At 38.7% G+C, this 18,178-nt stretch overlaps 1 protein-coding gene across 2 annotated transcripts in view; it reads right to left on the bottom strand.

Moving 5' to 3' along the window:
• The window catches only part of PLCB1 (phospholipase C beta 1), a 673,983-nt gene that overhangs the window by 641,196 nt on the left and 14,609 nt on the right, over positions 1-18,178 (bottom strand). For both annotated transcript variants that reach the window (XM_032859164.1, XM_032859165.1), the window contains exon 2: positions 14,632-14,709. In XM_032859164.1, the coding sequence (XP_032715055.1) occupies positions 14,632-14,709 (78 nt within the window). The remainder of the gene's footprint in view (positions 1-14,631; positions 14,710-18,178) is intronic.

The following is an 18,178-nucleotide window of genomic DNA, read 5'->3' as shown; positions in this document are numbered from 1 at the left end:
TAAGGCAGCAGGACCAGGTCAGGGGCGCAGGGAGGAAGAGAATGAAGCCAGTCCTAGAATGGGGTTTCGGGTATCTTGGGGGCTGGGTGTTGGATCGTGCGGCAAAACAGGGCCACTGTGTACAGGCATAAATGAAGCTGTATGTAGGGATGACAGTCCAGTGAGTGGAGGACGGTGAGTCAGAGCCAGCAAAGGAAACTGAGTGGTCAGGGAGGTGGGGAAAATCCGCGAGCAAGGAAGTCAAGAAAATGGGACAATCAAAATCTAAAATCTAATAAAAGATCAAGCACAAAGGGAGCTAAAATGGCCACTGGCTTCACAATATGAAGGTCATCGGTGGCTTCAGAAAAAAGTCTGGAGGAGTGATGGGGACAGAATTCAGGCTGATATGGACTGAGGAGCCAGGGAGAGGTGAGAACAGAGAACAGAGGCAGAGAGTACGGTAAAGTCTTTAAAGATGTTCTCTGTGAATGAAAACGAGAAAGAAGGGAAAGCAGTCAGTTAGGGTCAAGAGAGGGCATACGGTTTTCTTTGAAGAGGGGAGAGGCCTGTCGTGTTTAATATTGATTGTCTAGACCTGGTGAAAGGGAAATACTGACAACACAAGAAAGAGAAGGGATAAATGTTAGTGTCAAATCATTAAGAAATCAGGGTCCAGGACCAGGGAGGGAGGGATGGCCTGGAAGGGGAGGAGGAAAACAGAGGGAAAGATAGAGCTGAAGACCATGGTGGACTTCTGGGGATGGCAGCGGCATGGAGGTAGAGATGTCCTCCAGGGCGTCCTCTCTCCTCCAGGAGATAAGAGGTCACGTAAACTACCAGGAGGGAGGCAGCTAGAGACTGGAACAAGGAGAAGGTTCTAATGAATGAGTAACAGCAGGACAGATCATTAGCTCTGGAGCCTGACAGACGTGGGATCCGCCACTTAGTGGCCTGCAACCTTAGATGTGTGGCACCACATGTCTAAATATTTCATTTGACCAACAATAATGGAGCAAGTATTATATACTAGCAGTGTACTAGAAAAATCAGATTAAAGTCTTTGAATTCAAAGACTCCATCTTCTACTGGGCAAGTAAAATGAGTCAAACAAAATTAACACAGCTTTAACGGCCTTCATGAAGGAAAACATAAGGAATTCTAAGAGCACAGAAGAAGGGGGTCCATTCTAGACTGGAAGTTTTAGAGACGGCCTTCCAAGAAAGAGCCATTCTAGCTAATGCCTCAGTTTCCCGAATGCAAAATGAGGAAAATCAATAGACTCATTAATAAGACTGTCACCATACAGTATGTTGGCATGATGTCTACAACACAACAATTATCAATAAGTTCTACTTTCCTTCTCTCAAAATCCTCCCAGTACCAATGAGACTATTGGGCTAATCCACAGAGTTGTCACAAACTTCCATTGTCTGCACAAATTTTCAATTCTTCCCATGTTTCTCAAAACATAGTCTCCCCTAATGATGGCTAGAAGCCATTAAAGTAATCCCTGATAGCAAAACCCCAACTTAGAAAAACATACAAGATAACTAACAATGTCCTACATAGGGAACTGGAGACACTGGGGGTATAGAAAATTCACAAGTTCTTTCTCTCCTTTTCTTTCTCTTTCATGTTTACGAGCCAGATGCAGCTGGATCCTAGATACATGAGTCCTTCCTTCCTTTAAAAAAAAAATGTATGATCAATGTATCAGTTGACAATCTTGACTGCAAAAAGACAATAGGCCATCTTAAATGGGGCTTAGACAATGAAGGGCTTGATACACTCAATGGCCCAATCTGGCATCTCAGATGACATCAAAAGGATTTGGTTCTTCACTGGCTTGTCCTCTGCAGGGTCAGCTTACCCTTTAGGCTCTGAACGTGTTAACCAAACTATCCCAATATCTTCATTCATGAGAATAAAATAACAAATTCAGGTTCATCCAATATCCTTGCAACACATGATCCAGCAAAAGAGAGAAAAGTTCTTTCTTCGTAAATTCAAGGAAACCTCCCCTTACTTTGGACGGGTTCTGAATAGACCATTCTAGAGCCAGTCCCTGTGCAGTGACCTCCAATAGAACTTTCTGCAATGATGGAAATGTTTTCTAACTGCACGTTCTCTACCTGGCTTACAAATAGCCATTAAACACTCAAAATGTGGCTCAAGTTGGCTAAGAAACCACTTTTTCATTTTATTCTAATTCATCAAAATTTAAATGTAAAAAGCACAACGTGTCTAGAGGCTCCTGTGTGGGATAGTACAGCTCTGCAGCGAGGGAAGGGTGGAGTACGCTGATTGCCTAACCCCAGTGCCCACGCTGCCTTGAGCTGGGGGTGAAGTGAATCCGTTCATTCCACAAAGGGAAGTCATTCTGCCTGGTGTCCCGGAGCCCACCATTTTTATTTCCCAGAGATTAATGGCCCAATTCAAGTGAGATCCTTTGCCGAGGAGTTGTATTTATAAATCTTACCTAGGACAATGCCACGTGAAAGTCACTTTCAAATAATAGCCTTTTAAAGCTGAGAGCGACCTGAGGGCTTGCGCACTTCAGATCCATATTTCACAGAGAAGAAATGGGCTTAAAGCATCAATTTCTTTCATTATGGCAGTTCTGAGCAGGGCCTGGGTATGCTGACCTTCAGCCATCTTTCCACTGTAGAATTCAGTCTTCACGCGACAGCGCTCCAATAGGCCCACTGTGACAGAATTAACTTCATTCTACGTGAAGCTTTGTAATCAATGGCTTACTGCAGCTTCCGAGAAAGAATGTGACCATAGAGGTCTTCTATTTCACACTCAAAAGACCCAAAGAGCCTAAGGGGTAATATAAACAAAGCAGGCTGGCCTGGTGGGGACTGCGAATGAATGGATACCACGCACTGTGTCTAAAGCAGGCAGCTACCACTCTGCTCCAGCCAAGTGTGGCCATGGGGGTGTGTCAGCCAACGATGCCCGCCATGCCTTCAGATAAGAAATCCGGATTTGTAAAGGAACTCTCCAGATGTTTCAGTGTTGGCCTCTCGGGTTTATACTTTTAATGACTTATGCAAACCAAACAAGATTGTGAATGGGTTTAACCTGCAGTTTGCACCCTGTGGTAGAGATTTATAAAGGCTGACCCACTGAAAATTAAAGCCTTCAGAGTAGTTGCTGCTGGAGATGCCCATGTGTTCTGACACATGCCAAGCGACAGTTTCCAACCACAGCTACGTCTGAGAGCTTTCTTGAAGCCTGGGGCCCACTGTTATGAAGCCCTCTCGGCCATCAAGAGGGGTTGGCAGAAATGTTAAGGTCTTAAGAGCCCAGAGGAGAGATGCCTATAGTCACTGACTGGCCCCTCAACTGGGATAATTCTAAGGTATGTTCTGCACTGTCTCCCAGAGTTCCTCAGTGGCATGGACCTTCCCACACCCAGAGTAGAAACTATCTGATAATTCACCCTTTATGTTGCCTTACTTTGCCTGTCTCCCTCCCACACCGCCCTGCCCCTTTTGGGGGTCACCTTCCAGATAAACCACTTGAACTTGAACCCTTGCCTTGGGGTCAGCTGCTGGAAGAACTCAACCTACAAACACCAGAAACCTGAATTTGCTTTAGTATTTCACTTGTTTTTATTTTGTTTGGTTGTTTTTGTTTTTCTTTTTGTCTTTTCTCTCTATAATAATGAAATATGTCCAGGGCTAAAATATATGGAAGATTCACAACATAGTCCAAAGTGGCCTCCACTCTGGTATTCTGATAATTCAATATTCACAATACGGTGCTGAAACTGCCGCCCTCTTGCATAATGATGCCATGCTATAGGAACAAATGTTCATCTAAAAATAGAATCCATTATGTATACCAGCACAGTTGTTAGTTTCTTAGCATAGCAACTAGTTCTGCCCCATAAAACTTTTCATGGAGGCATTCACTTCAAACAGGTGCAGTTTGCCATGCCACAATACAATTTCTAGACCACGGTGCCTAAGTAAGTGGGGAGTTTTGCACATGCCAAAGAGAAATCTCATGCAGAATCATTCTCATCACAATCCATGTTCCCTGTAGAAGACAGAATTGAAAACCACAAATTCTACTGGGAGACACATGAAGGTTACCACTCTCAAACGCATTATGTAGAGGTGATTAAATCACATGCTTCCTGTCACACCTGCATATGATCTGGCTCTCTCTGGTTTCCCTGGTGGGGTTATGTGTCAATAAAGGAAGATTCCTACAAATTAATAAGAAATGACATGATGTTATAATTTAACAAGATGATATCTGTTTCTGTACCCATAATACAAATTTAAGTTATAAAATGACATAAGTACATACAATCATTCTTACAACCACCTTTGCTTACTCGAGTGGAGTGAATTTAATTGAATATAGAATTGAAACAGCAACTTGGTCCAAGAGAGGGTCAAGAAAAACATGAACAAGTGGGGCTTCAATGTTTAGGACATGTTTGGTAAGGATAAAACAAATAGCTCATACCTGGAACATTTGGAGAATGTAAAATAAAATGAATTTTAATCAACGGAATGTAAAAAAAAAAATCTATTTTTATTCAATCTTGGATACTGTGAATCTCTCTGAAAAATGCTAGTAATTTCCTGCCTTCCTAAGTACAGTATAGGGAATATTATTCAATCATAGACAAATAATTCAAAATCTTGTAGGGCCTCTGGGTGCTCAAGCTGAGTATTACTTCTGATAGAAATTAGGCCACGGACAGGAAAGGTAGAGTGAGCACATCCTCTCAGGAAGTCTACTGACTTAATTTGTGATGTCAGCTTGCTTTCTGTTGGTGTTCACCTTGGCTGCACATTAGAATCAAATGAACAGCTTTCCCCGAAAAAGTCCAATGGCCTGACCAGACCCTGGAACAATCAAGTCAGCTTCTCTGGGGGGTACAGCCCAGGAATCAGCATTTTTGAAGCTCCCCTGGTGACTTCAACGTGCAGCTCAAGTTGAGAATCACTTCAGACTGTTGGCCTCTTCTCACGAATGTAAGCCTACTGAGGTTTCTCTTCAGACAAATCTTATAAAAGATTAAACAGGTTCTTTAAAAAGCAAACGGTTAAGAGCCAGGACATACACCAGACTACCTGGATTCTAATCCTGCCTCTCCTAGTAACCAACCATATGACCAGGGGTCATTACTTAATCTCTGTGTATATGCCAATGTCCGCACCTGTATATGGGGATAATAATAGCACTATCGTCATAGGCTTTTGGAAAAGATTTAAATGAGTGTGTCTGTGTACGCATATGTATATTGGAACAGTGGCTTGTGGAAAATATCACATACGTGTTTGCTATTATTGGTGACAATGGTAGCCATGATAACAACGATAACTACAAGGTATGTGCAAATTGGATTCATGCATATTAAAAAACGTATGTATTATATTTGAACACCAACTTACTAATAAAATGATTGCTCAAGGTTCATGTTTTTCCATTTTTAAATCAGTTAAACAAAAAAATCAGGAAAAAATGGAGGAGAAATAACTAATAATATTCTTATTTTAGTCTATTTTGACTGTAGTAAGTGCTTAAATGACTCAACTGTCCACCTAAATTTATTTTACCAGAAGGGGGAAGGGTAAGACTTGTCTTGCTGAGTAAGTACAGAAAAGGCTTAACAAGGACCCCATGGGTAAGATCAAACCACCTTGGATTGGCAAGAGAAGGAACCAGAGAACAATCAAAAACACTCACTCTACCTACAACGTCTGTAAATCAAACAAAAGAGCAAAACAAGTATCTATTCATAACAAAGGCAAACACATTTTCCACATAACAGGAAGTAAAATTAAGAACAATATATCAAATGTATTTCTTCCACACATTCCTCCAATCTAGTGCCTTAAACTAATGTTGGTATCAAAAGGTACAAATATCCCATTATCTATAGCCTCATTGCAGGGAAAGCACACAATTTAATTTTTCCTTGCAAGACTGGGAAGAACCAAATATAAGCAACTCATAAAACTGAGGCACAATTTTTAATTAAATTATATTAGGAGTAAATTCTTTTGAATTAAAGCCAGGGCGTTTTGTATTTCTCAACTCTGACCACAGCGGATTCGAACAGGCATTGGCATTGTTATTGGCATGATGAAGTGCAGTGAGAGGGGCATGAAAATCATATCAATGCACTTTTACTTTACAAACAACCCCCAAAAAACCGCAAAGCTGCTGTTTCATAATCACCACCCTGATTTCAAAAGACATTTGAAGAGGTGACATTTCAGTGAGAAATTCTGCTAAAAATCCACGAAACACAATCTCCAAGAAGAATTTGTGAGAGGTTTCATCATAATAACATTTTTTCTTGTGTTGAGTCTACATAACCCAAGCAATCATCACATTTGGTTATCGTATACTAGTTAGAGTTCACTGAGGAAAAAACTCTGGGGCTCCTGGTGGTGAGAAGAAGGTAGTGTTGAGAATAAATGGAGCTTAATCTAGAAGTGGGTTTGATGAGGAGAGGTTCATTCCTCAGCAATCAAACAAACCAATGACTATCTAAATTACACTTGAAAACACTATAGCTCTACTCACTAAGGATCTGATCAGCCTGGAAGCAGAAGAGCTGCCTGATGTCGGTATAGCTGGGACAATCCTAAAACGATTTATCTTAGGAAAAAAGACACAACCATGGTGGAGTCCAATTCTTCTTGTGAATAATACCTTTTTCCTCTTATCCAAGACTTTTAAACCATCTTAAAGTTTATTCCATAAGATGCTTCAGATTCCCGAGGGTCCAAGAAACTTTCACCTATGATGGAGTACTTATTAATGAGTTATCCTCAGAGGAAAATCCTTCTAAACAATAAATCTCTTCTTTTGCCTTCCATGGCTCTGTTCCCAAAACATTATGAAATACATAAATAAACATCTTGTGTGCCCAAACAGACCTAAGTTTCAATGCTTTAGATCAAAAGACCATAGCTCTGTCTAAACAGAACACGAGTCACTATTACCTTGAAGAAGAAAAAAAAAAAAAAAAAGATATATTTTAAAATACACATAAACAGATGATCACCTGGCTTTCAAAACAGCACATTTGTGGTCCCTAATAATTACTTAGAGACACTAATTATTTAGTCAGAAACTAGGGTTTATTATATATCCCAATAATAAAAAGCCACCACAAATAACCTTGAGGGTGTTATGCCAAGTGATATAAGCCATGGAAAGACAAACATTGCATGGTATCACTTATACGTGGTTATCTTAAAAATAAATAAATAAGTCAAATTCTGAACTCACAGAAACACTACAAAAGTGGATGCTAGGGCCTGGGGTGGGGTTGGGGAGGAGGAAATAAGAAGAGGTTAATAGAAGAGTACTACTACCTTTCAGCTAGAAGATTAATAAGGTCTGAGGATCTAATGTAAAACATGGTAACTCAGTTGAAAACACTGTAGTGTATAATTGAAATTTCCTGAAAGTAGAACTTAAATGTTTTCACACAAATGAAAAAATATATAAATCCGTGAGGTGATGGATGTGTTAATTAATTCCACAAGGACTCTTTCGCAACATATACGTATATTAAATCCCCACGATGTATACTTTAAATATCCTACAATTTTATTTGTCAATAAATTATTAACTAATCAATATACCTCCATAAAGCTGAAATTTTTAAAACTAAAATTAAATTTAAAAAATTGAATTAAAAAAAAAAGAAACCCACAGAGGATTGAAAGTTTACAAAGTGCCAGGCATTGTGTTACTCCCTTCACATAATACACTTAACAACAATCCTAAGAAAGTAATACCCCATCTTGCAGATGAACAAATCCCAGGCTCAGATTGTAAAGAAATTTCAGACAAGGTCATTCATTTAATAAGGTTGAGCAAAAGCTCAAACCCACATCTGTCTGACTCCAGAGCTGGTTTTCTTAAACAGCTTGCAGGCTCCCAAATTATGGCTGTTTTAAGAAAACTGCTTGGCTTAAAACAAAAGTATTCATCTAATAGATTCCAGTGCCTCTTACTAAGAAATCCTCTTAATGCCCTTAATTAGGGGGCATCTATATTAAGACGTCAAGCATTAAGCATCTATATTAAGCAGTTCCTAGAGACGGATTCTAGTAAAATTAGCTTATTTTAGAGGTGGTTTCAGGACACATCAGGAGTGAGGAACTGAGAAAGGAAAAGAAGGAAGGACATAATGGGTGTGTTTGCGTGCCAGTTACCACTGTGGATAAATGGGCTTAATCCCACCAAAGAATGCTGGGAAGAAAAACATAAAGCTTGCACCTTTGAGTTACCCCACCCATGAGGTGAGAGAACAGTGATATTTACCTATCAAACTCCTTGGGTTAGAGTGGGTGTAAATTCCCAGGGTCTTCCAGGGTGCCAAAGTGAGCTCTAGCGACCAGAAACAGAAAAAGAATGCAAGTGCTGGCCACTAGGAGCCAACCTGGGGCATGTGGAGTAGTAAGGATTTGGGTACAGACTTCATGCTGCATCTACACTATCAGTTTCTTCAATAATGGTGAAGCCATTCGGAGAAAGTGAAGGAAAAGATTCAGTCACTAGATGATGCTGGTTAGTTAGTAATGACTGGTATACTGCTCCAGGCCAAAGAATGATCCCAGCCCTCAGAAAGCAATCCTCACATGCATTTTGCTGTTTCCTGAGGTAATTTCAGTTATTGTTTCAGACTTTGGGGAAAGTTACTTAAATAAAAATGAACAGAGTTCATCTTTTTTAAGTTTATAACCACATTATTGTACTCAATAGACTCATATCCCATTTACCATACACAAAAAAGGTCAAAATTGATGTTTCTGGAATATACCAGTGTGCCCCAAAGAAGAACCATCATCGCTAAATGATGGTTATTGTAATGTGTGGTGCCTGGCAGTTCTTTATAAAGGCCAGACTAAGTTTTTAATAGGATATTCCTAGAGTTTCTTGTGGAGATCTATGAATCATCATTTAGAATATCTGTGAACCCTGGACACTCATGCTGAAAAAAACATCATTGAGGCTTATGTAAATATTTAATTTTTAAACTTTCTTTTGAACTCTGTATGGAAATTTAAGATTACCATAAGAGAGGATAGTCTATACTTGTCCTTAATAGAAACTTGATCATCACTCTGTACAAGGATCCAAATGGTGTCTCATGCAAATCACAGACCAGAAGAAAATGGCAAATGGGGCAGATGGTAGAGTCCATTCCTCCTGTCCTAAGTCCCTCAAAATGACTCAATATGCAGGTAGAAATTTATGTCTACAAAGTAGGGTTATGGATAAACAGAAAGGGAGTTGTACTTATTACATCAGAAAGTATGAAAAGCATTAGATAAAATGGGGAAAAAATGACGTGGGAAATGACATCCCTGAAGACCATAGGCATTAAAACATAGGAGCAGATCTATGGGCCGAAGTGGTGGTGAAGGGGTCTGTATTAGGAACACAATAGGACCATCAACTCAGATCAACCCGACACCTCAGCTCCCACCTCCCACCTCCCACATCCTGAACTACAAGAAAACCACAGGGGAAAGAGTGCGGTCATAGCTGGTTCCAACCAGAAGGGACAGGGAACCACCAACACGTAGGGCTACCCACTTGAAGAAATTAAATTTAGAGCCCCACCTCACATTAGTCCTCAAAACACATTACATGATAGCTATGGTCCAGATGCTTGTGTCCTCCCCAGGCCCTGACCCAAATTCATATGCTGAAACCCTAATGCCCAAAGATGGGATTAGAAGGTGGGGTCTTTAGGCGGTGCTTAGGTCTTGAGAGCAGAGTCCTCAAGGATGCAGTTAGTGCTTTTAAAAAGAGGCTCCAGAGATCTCTCCAGTCCCTTCCATGTGAAGATACAAGGAGAAGTCTGCAACTTGGAAGAAGGCCCTGACCTTGGACTCCAGCCTCCAGAACTGTCCTGGATAAGCTACCCGGTCTATGGTATCTTGTGATAGCAGCTTGAACAGACTAAGATTAGAAACTTAATAATGATGATGGCCATAACGATGAGGAATAAGAAAGTCCTTAAGGAAAGCAAAAACCAAAAAAAAATAAATAAAGAAAGAAAGAACGAAATGTGAATACATCAAAATTGAAAATGGCAAGTCATCTTCTGCCATGCATAAGTTAAAAGTTAAGAAACTCAAAGACAAACCACAAACAGGAAGAAAGTATTTGCAACATCTATAACAGCTAAAGGATTAACATCTAGAATACATAGAAAACTCTCAACACAAGGCAAGAGATATAAGATTTATGTAACAGAAAACAGGAACAGTCCATAAATGTATAAAAATACACAGAGCTTACCAGCAAGTTAGACACTGGCAAATTAAAACAAAGAGATAGAACCATTGCATCAGATTGGCAAAATTAAAATGTTTCTTAATAGTGTTGGTAAGGCCTGAGGAAACGGTTCCTGTCGCACAAGACTGGCAGGGTTATAAAGTGATGCAACTATTCACTAAAATTTAGGATATGTATAGCCTTCAATCAGCAATTGTAGTTTCGAGAAGTTACCTCAGGGAACCCCTGACCCAAATACCCAGAGTGGGAGACACGGGCTAACTATTACTGTATACCGCAGGATTGTTTTCTATAGCCCCAAACTAGAAACAAAGGCCAAACAGTCTGTCAATGAGAGATTATCATTAAATAAAATTTAGTAATCCATTCTATGGGATATGGATTTAAAACTATGAGGTAAATATGCAGGTACTTACATGAAAAGTTCTCTAAGACAAATTATAAAGTAAAACACAGGTTCATGGAACAGTAAAAATAATATGATGGTATTTAGGGTACAAACAATCGTAAACATTTCCATAGTTACTCATGTAAAATTCCTTCAGAGGATATCTGGAAAGATACCACGAAACTGATACCGGGGGTTGACTTCTAGTCAGAAGACTAAGACTGGGGTCAGATGGAAAGGGGTTAAGAACATTTATACTGCTTCACTCTCTTAACACAAAGATCATATTTGTGTATTATTCATAAAGTTAAAAATAATTAAAATCTGTAATTTTCAAAAAAAAAAGTATTAGGAGTCCTTCACTTATAAACGTCTATTCTTCCTCCTATTTTTTTTTCAATTTAATGTAATTATGTGCTCCCATTCCATCTCCCTCCAAGCTCCTCTTCTAAGGATACAAGGAAGAGCCCACTGAGCTGCACTGAAAGTCTTGGATCCCAACTAATAGTAGCTAGTTTTATGTTTACACCAATCTTGGCACAGAAGCAGGAAATCAAGTTGCAAGGCAAAGGTCTACTTTGTTTCATCTTCTAGGAGGATAGGTTTGTAATAGCTCTTTAACATTGACTTCTTTTTTCTTTTTGGCTTCTCCTCCAAACTTGTGAGGCAGATTCCTCTTGTACTTAAATGGTTTTTGTGGCTAACACTTCCTGTGTTTGTTCCAGGTCCCAGTATGGGACCAACAAAAAGGCATAGCCTAATGTTGGCAACCTCTTAAATACTCTGGCTGTGCAGGAGCCCCTTCCCACCCACAATCACAAAAAAAGCTCATCCTCTTCCCATACTATACACTGACATAAGAAAAACCTCCGTGCTCAAAACAGTCCTATTCGGAAACTTCTTGTTGCTACTTATAGTCACTAAGATGTACAGAGCCAACAGTAAAGAAGAAAGTGATTAAAATAAGTTCAGAGCTGGTACAAAGTATGAACATTTATCCCTTAAGATCATGTTCATATGTATCTGCTTCCACCAGCCCCAAATAGTCTTTCAATGTTTCACCAAAGCACATGTTTGCTACCTAAAAATTACTTTCTACTATTTCCAGCTTTTAATTCCTAAATCTATCTCCTTTACTCCCTGTCTTCTTTGCCACCTATCATATCTATGATGAAAAATCAAAGCGGGAGTTAGAGGAAGGGAGCATGTCACTTTCCTTAAAGGGTGAAATTGGGGACTATAGCATCACCTATAGGATGGTGTAATGTATCATGGAATATCATGTAGCCTCTACAGGAGAGAAGGCATGGCTAAGACATTGTGTAAAATGAGAAATTTTTCCTCCACAGCTATAAATAGAAAGATCTCGTTACAAGAGCTTCTTTACTAAGAGCTTCTTAAAGCCACTCAGCTCACCTCTGAGCAGACCAGGTGTCGCTCGGGCACAGGTTTCATGGCAAAGGAAAAACAAGGTGGGGAGAAATCCAAAAGTGGCCGAGAAGCCTCTTATCGTAAATACCAATGCAAGGTTCCGCACCCACAGAAAACACAGTGCATAAAGTCAATGAATAAACTTTAAAGTTTATTGTTTTCCCTCTGAGACACGGTCTCTATAATACATGGGAAAGATTCACATCACTAAGAGTCATTGCTAGAAAAAAATATTTTAAAGAAAATGGGCCTCTAAGTAACATCATGATTGTGCCACGCGGCCAGGTATCATCCAATGATCTTATGCAAAAACATGGACTAAAAGCTTGGCTTGCCATCCTCATCTGAGAGCATCATCTTCTAGCATACATTTCCTCTAATATGTCACTTATACCTGTCCATCTCCTAGAAGTGGATGTATCACTCTTTCTGGCTCCAAGACCAGGCTTAAAGCCAGAAGAAAATGACAAACTTAGAAGCATGAAAAGTTTAATTTTTTTCCTTAAATCCTCTCATCTTTTGTATACTGATATATGATCATTGACTAGAAAATAAACCTCCTAACTCTGATATATGAATGAGGGATAACTTAGGTATTTAAAAAGTGAGAAATGAAATTTAACATCTCTTGGCAGAACTGTAAGATTAATATCCAGGAGAGGGAAAGCAATAAAGAGATAAAAGGAATTGCTACCACATTATTTGTTTCAATTGGTCATTAACAGCATCACAACCAAGAGAAAATGGTTGTTGCAAAAAATTGAAAGAAATTTTCCTACACCTGAAAATAGGCATAAGTCAAAATCCTGGGTTCACAGAACAATAGAGATGCATCAGAGAACCTTCTGTCCTAAACCCTTTTTTTTTCTTAAGCAAAGAAATATTTATGATTGGTCTTAGAAGGGAGCTTAACTGAGTTGCCATGAATTATTAAAAACCCCCAAAATACCTTCTGTTGCTTTTATAGAAGCTTGATTTACAAGCTGAAAAATCAAACTGACAGTTTAGTCCCTTGTACAAATACCCAACCTCTAAAAATGCCCTAGGCATTATAAATATATCTTTCATGAAATAGCTTCAATAGTTCTAAAAATAGCCTTTAGGAGGGGAAAAAAAAAAAACTCTTTCAAGCCATTGTTTTATACATAACAGCAGGAAACCAAACAGAATGTCAAAGCCAAAGTGATTAACACACCCAGTAATAAACATGAACATTAAGTAGGAAATCTTACTCAAATACATTTTTTTTTTTACATTAGCTTGGAGTCTACGGTGTAGCCCTGCATCTATGGCCAGAGATGATTCCAGCATACCCGTATTTAGAAATTAACTTCAAGGCTAAAAGGCTAAAATTCATCTTTTGGATGAGTGTAAACAGGCATGTCTAGGACTGGCTCGGGGAGCCAGACAGCACTGTCCACTACTCTGGGGGTTCCCCCAGGCTCCACCCTGACCCCAAACATGTCATTACAAAAGATTAGTTCCAGACCACTACTCACAGATGAGGTCGAGGTTGCCCCAAAGGGAGAAGGGAAGGCTGACAAATTCCAATAACTTTGGCTATAGAGACCTAACTCAGGGATGTGAAAAGACTAACAGTCCTTCACAAGGTGATACCAGGTATTTTATTGGTTTTGATATGTATTTAGCACACTCAATAAAACTTACCCATCTCTCCAAATAATAGAATTTATAAGGTCAAAAATATTCTGTGTTCTGTAGCCTCATGGGTTCAGGTATGGAACCATGGCATTCATTGTCTCTTGAATAACTACTTTCCTATGAATTTTTTCTTTCTGCCCATTAAATTCCAAATAAATCTTGAAATTTGCAGACATTCTACTTCTTAATAATTCAAGTTGGAATCATCTCAATTGGTTTCATAGTAAATGAGATCCTAAATTCATCTCAGTTGGTTTCATAGTTAATGAGATCCTAAATTCATGATAATGGTAGACAGGAAGCTCAAATGAAAAAAACAAATCCTGAAAAACTGAAGGTATGAGCTAAAAGGATCATATTCTTAAATTTTCTAATGTGAACAAATGATCATGACCCAATTCCTCCCGAGGCTGGGAGAACTCTTTAATAAGCAGCCAAGGGGAGAAGGAAGAGTAAAGGAAAGCCAAACTCATAGTCATTTGGATCAAAGTGATTTTCTTATCATTTTTCTTTATTCTTGATGAATCAACCTGGAGGGGGGACTTAAGTCCCTAATGCTGGCTAATTTTCTTCTACAGCAAAATGTCATTCACGTGTCCATGTTCTTGTCTTTGAAAAAATACGAACTGTTCTAGGATTTAGCATATCTAATAGTTTGGACTAGTATCCTTGGAAAATCCTAAGACATGTCCACCTTAGGGATTCTAAGTAGAATCTTAAAATAAATTACAAAATTGTCATCCATGAAATAGATATATGTAAAGGTGACTCGTAGGTACAAGGATATACTTGTAGGTAACTTAAACACTTGGCAAATCAGCAACCAGTTGGAAAATGTAAGGAAGACATATCTCATTTTTTACCTTATTTTGATCGGTCCAGTAAAAGAAAAATCCCTGAGGGTCAGTCCTCAAAATAATTGGAGTGACAATAGCAGAGTCCTAGAAATTAAGAAAAAATACGAATATCAACATATATCACTGTAGAAAGTCCTATCCAGGCGTTGTTTAACAAGTAGTAATTGTTAAGGGTTTCTCCAAGGTCGCCAATGATTAGCGAAAGTTTCAAAAAAATAGACAAGGCATCCTAACTTCACAGCATTATTAATTATGTAACTAAGCTTCTTTACTAGTAATTAGAATATCTGTGCATTACTTGTAAAGAAAAAGCTCAGCAATGCATATATTTATTGATTAAGACAAATTGACATGTTTTCTATTAAAAAGCGATATCTACTTCTCCAAATAATTTTAAGATTAAACACCATTACCTATTTTATATATGTAAAATTAATTAAAACCCATGCTTGAAGGTAACATTTTAAATTACATTTGTGCTATAAAATTATCTTTAATTGTACTAAGGAGAGTAAACATACTATTTGGACATTGCTGTTTCCAAGGTAACAGTAAATAAGCCCATGGTCTACATTTTCCCAAAGATATACACTAAATTGTTGCAAATTTAAATTTCATGAGATAAAATAAAACATCACAAGCAAATAGTCTTCGGAGTTTAAAGCATGCACATTATAAAGCAAAACAGCATGCACTGTAATTATAATATTAAACATTTCTAAAATATGTGTTCTTTTCTTTTGGCAATTTTCAAAAAGGCATACCATCTGCACAAGAAAACACATGTCACTGGATATGGATTTTTATTCTGAAATACTTGGGCTTTTGCAGGAATTACATTTTTAAAAGGGACGTAAATCACCAGTTAATTTCAAGTTTTTCATACACACATAAGGTATGACATATTCTCTACCTGATCAAAAAGACTTATAATGAAAATTAGAACTTGCAGAAATAATTTTGGGAATGGAGGATTGTTTTCCCGATGGGAGGAACATAGCAATGGTTTTAGTCTACATGGTGAGTCTTATCATAAAGCTAGGTTCTGAAGGGGATGCCTGTCCTCAATGAGTGGGCTGAATTTACAGAACTACAACTGAAAACAAAAACCAAAAACCAAAATAATAATAATATCTACCTCAGAGGGTCTCCGTGAGAACTAAAGAGGATAATTTGGGTAAAGTACTTGGATGAAACGCTTGGCTCATAAAATTATTTATTATTAGTGGATTATGCTTAAAACTATTAAAATAGTAAATGAAAATTTATCATGGCCTTCTTTTTTTATCATGGTTCATACCATACAGAACTCAGCATTTGTAAGTATAAAGTTCAATGGCATTAGGTATATTCACACTGCTGTGCAGCAATTGCCACATCCATTTCCAGAACTTTTCATCTTCCCAACTGGAATCCCATACTCATTAAACACAAACTCCCCATTCCCTCCTCCCGCAATGCCCTCGCAATCTCCACCTACTTCCTGTCTCTATGAATTGGACTCGTCTAGGTACCTCATATAAGTAGAATCATACAATATTTATTCTTTTGTGACTGGTTGATTTTGTGACTGGCATCATGTGTTCAAGGGGTCATCCGTGTTGTAGCTAGCAGGTGTCAGAATTTCCTTTCTTTGTAAGGCTGGATAATATTCTATTGTATGCACAGATCGTATTTTGTTTATCTACCCATCTGTCAACGGACATTTGGGTAGTTTCCACCCTTTGGCTACTGCGAAGAATGCTGCTATGAACACAGCTTCACAAATATCTGAATCCCTGCCTTCAGCTGTTTTATACCCAGCGGTGGAATAGCTAGATCATTGGACAGTCCTGTTTTAAGTTTTTGAAGCACTGCCGTCCTGTTTTATCCTGATATACATAAGATGTATTCTTAACGTGCAGTTTGCAAACTCTCTTTTTACAAGGATTGTGTTGTTGCTTGGAAATTCAGCTGGAATTTTAAGATTTCAAAATCACTTCTAAATGTTAAAAAAAAAAAGACATTTGAAAACAAATTTAATATGATAATGAAAGAACAATTTTTAAAATAGTTTAAGCTGCTTCTATGAGATTATGGGCATAAAAGGTCACAGCAATATTTGCAATAAATCACAGCAGTATTTTCAGGTCTGCTTTATCACCTCTCATCCTCTAGAGTCGGGCAAAATGAAACTTTCAGACAAGCCGCACACAGCCCACATCCCCACTTCCGGTGAATCTGGAATTAACCTGTAGTTTTTAACGTATTGTTCCAGGTCGGTTCCTTTTCTTATCAGAGTGTCTCACAAGAGCATCTGACAAGATTCTAATCTGGCTCTTGGTGACAATTCACTGCAAGGATCCCAGACAATGAAATATTTAAACTCAACAAGGTAAACCTACTCAAATTTATATTTTAGAACACTGTACTAGTCCGCCTCACTTGCTTCTGATACTGCTATTTCTAGCTTTTTCCTTCTCCTCCTTCAAGATTACAGCTCCTTTGTTCAATATTTTCTTGACCCCACTCTTCCGGCCACGGTCCTTCTGCTAAATGATCATTTATTTCAGCTACCTGTCTGCTTCCTCCATAATCACCTCTAACATTCCAAGATCAGCTGGAACCTGGCAGTCTTGCCATCCAAGGCAGGACTTGACCCAGAAATACATGCATATCCATTTTCAATTCCACCTGCTTTTTTCCCACCTCCCACATAGCTGCAAGTGTCTATATTCTCTCCGTACCAAAGTAGCCACTCAACCCAGATCACAAGTATTCTTAATTGTCAGAACATATGCTCCAGTTTGAAGTTTGAAATATATGGTCATCCTTCATTTCCAAGGCAACTGCAGAGAGACTATAACTCTTGCCGCATTTTACTGCAGAAAAATGGAGAAAACTCTCCGAAGGTCTATTTTTTTTTTATTTCTCTCCATCAGTATCCATAAGACATGGATTCCATTTAAGACGGTGGTTTTCAAATTTCTGGGTGCATCAGATTTACTAAAAGGATTTGCTAAAACAGATTCCTGGGCCCCTTCCCCAGCATTTCTCATTCAGTAGATTTGGACTAGAGCCTGAAAACATGCATTTCTTTCTTTCTTTCCTTTTTTTTTTTCCCACTATTTTATTTATTTATTTATTTATTTATTTATTTATTTATTTTTCAGAGAGAAAGAGAGAGAGAGAAAGTACAGGCTTGGAGAACAGCAGGCAAAGCAGACAGAAGGAAAAGCAGATTCCTGCTGAGCAAGGGGCCCCCTGCAGGACTCGATCCCAGGACCCTGGGATCATAACCTGAGCCAAAGGCAGATGCTTAAATGACTGAACCAGGCAGGCATTCCAAAAACATGCATTTCTAGTAAGCCCTCAGTGCTGCTGCCACCGCTGCTGCTGCTGTTGCTGGTCCAGGGACCACGCACTTTGAGATCAACTCAGACAGGCCTACGATGGGCAAAGCTTTGGGTCAGGAACACAGCGATATAAAGTCCCAAGGAGAACCGATGAGCTCAGAATGCAGACAAAACTGTACCGCTAAGAATCCAGTTTTAACTTGCTTATTGCAGGTTAT

Source organism: Lontra canadensis, unplaced genomic scaffold (genome assembly GCF_010015895.1).
Source record: "Lontra canadensis isolate GAN:19392208 unplaced genomic scaffold, GSC_riverotter_1.0 scaffold16, whole genome shotgun sequence".
NCBI lineage: Eukaryota > Metazoa > Chordata > Mammalia > Carnivora > Mustelidae > Lontra > Lontra canadensis.
This window is presented reverse-complemented; position numbering and strand designations above follow the sequence as displayed.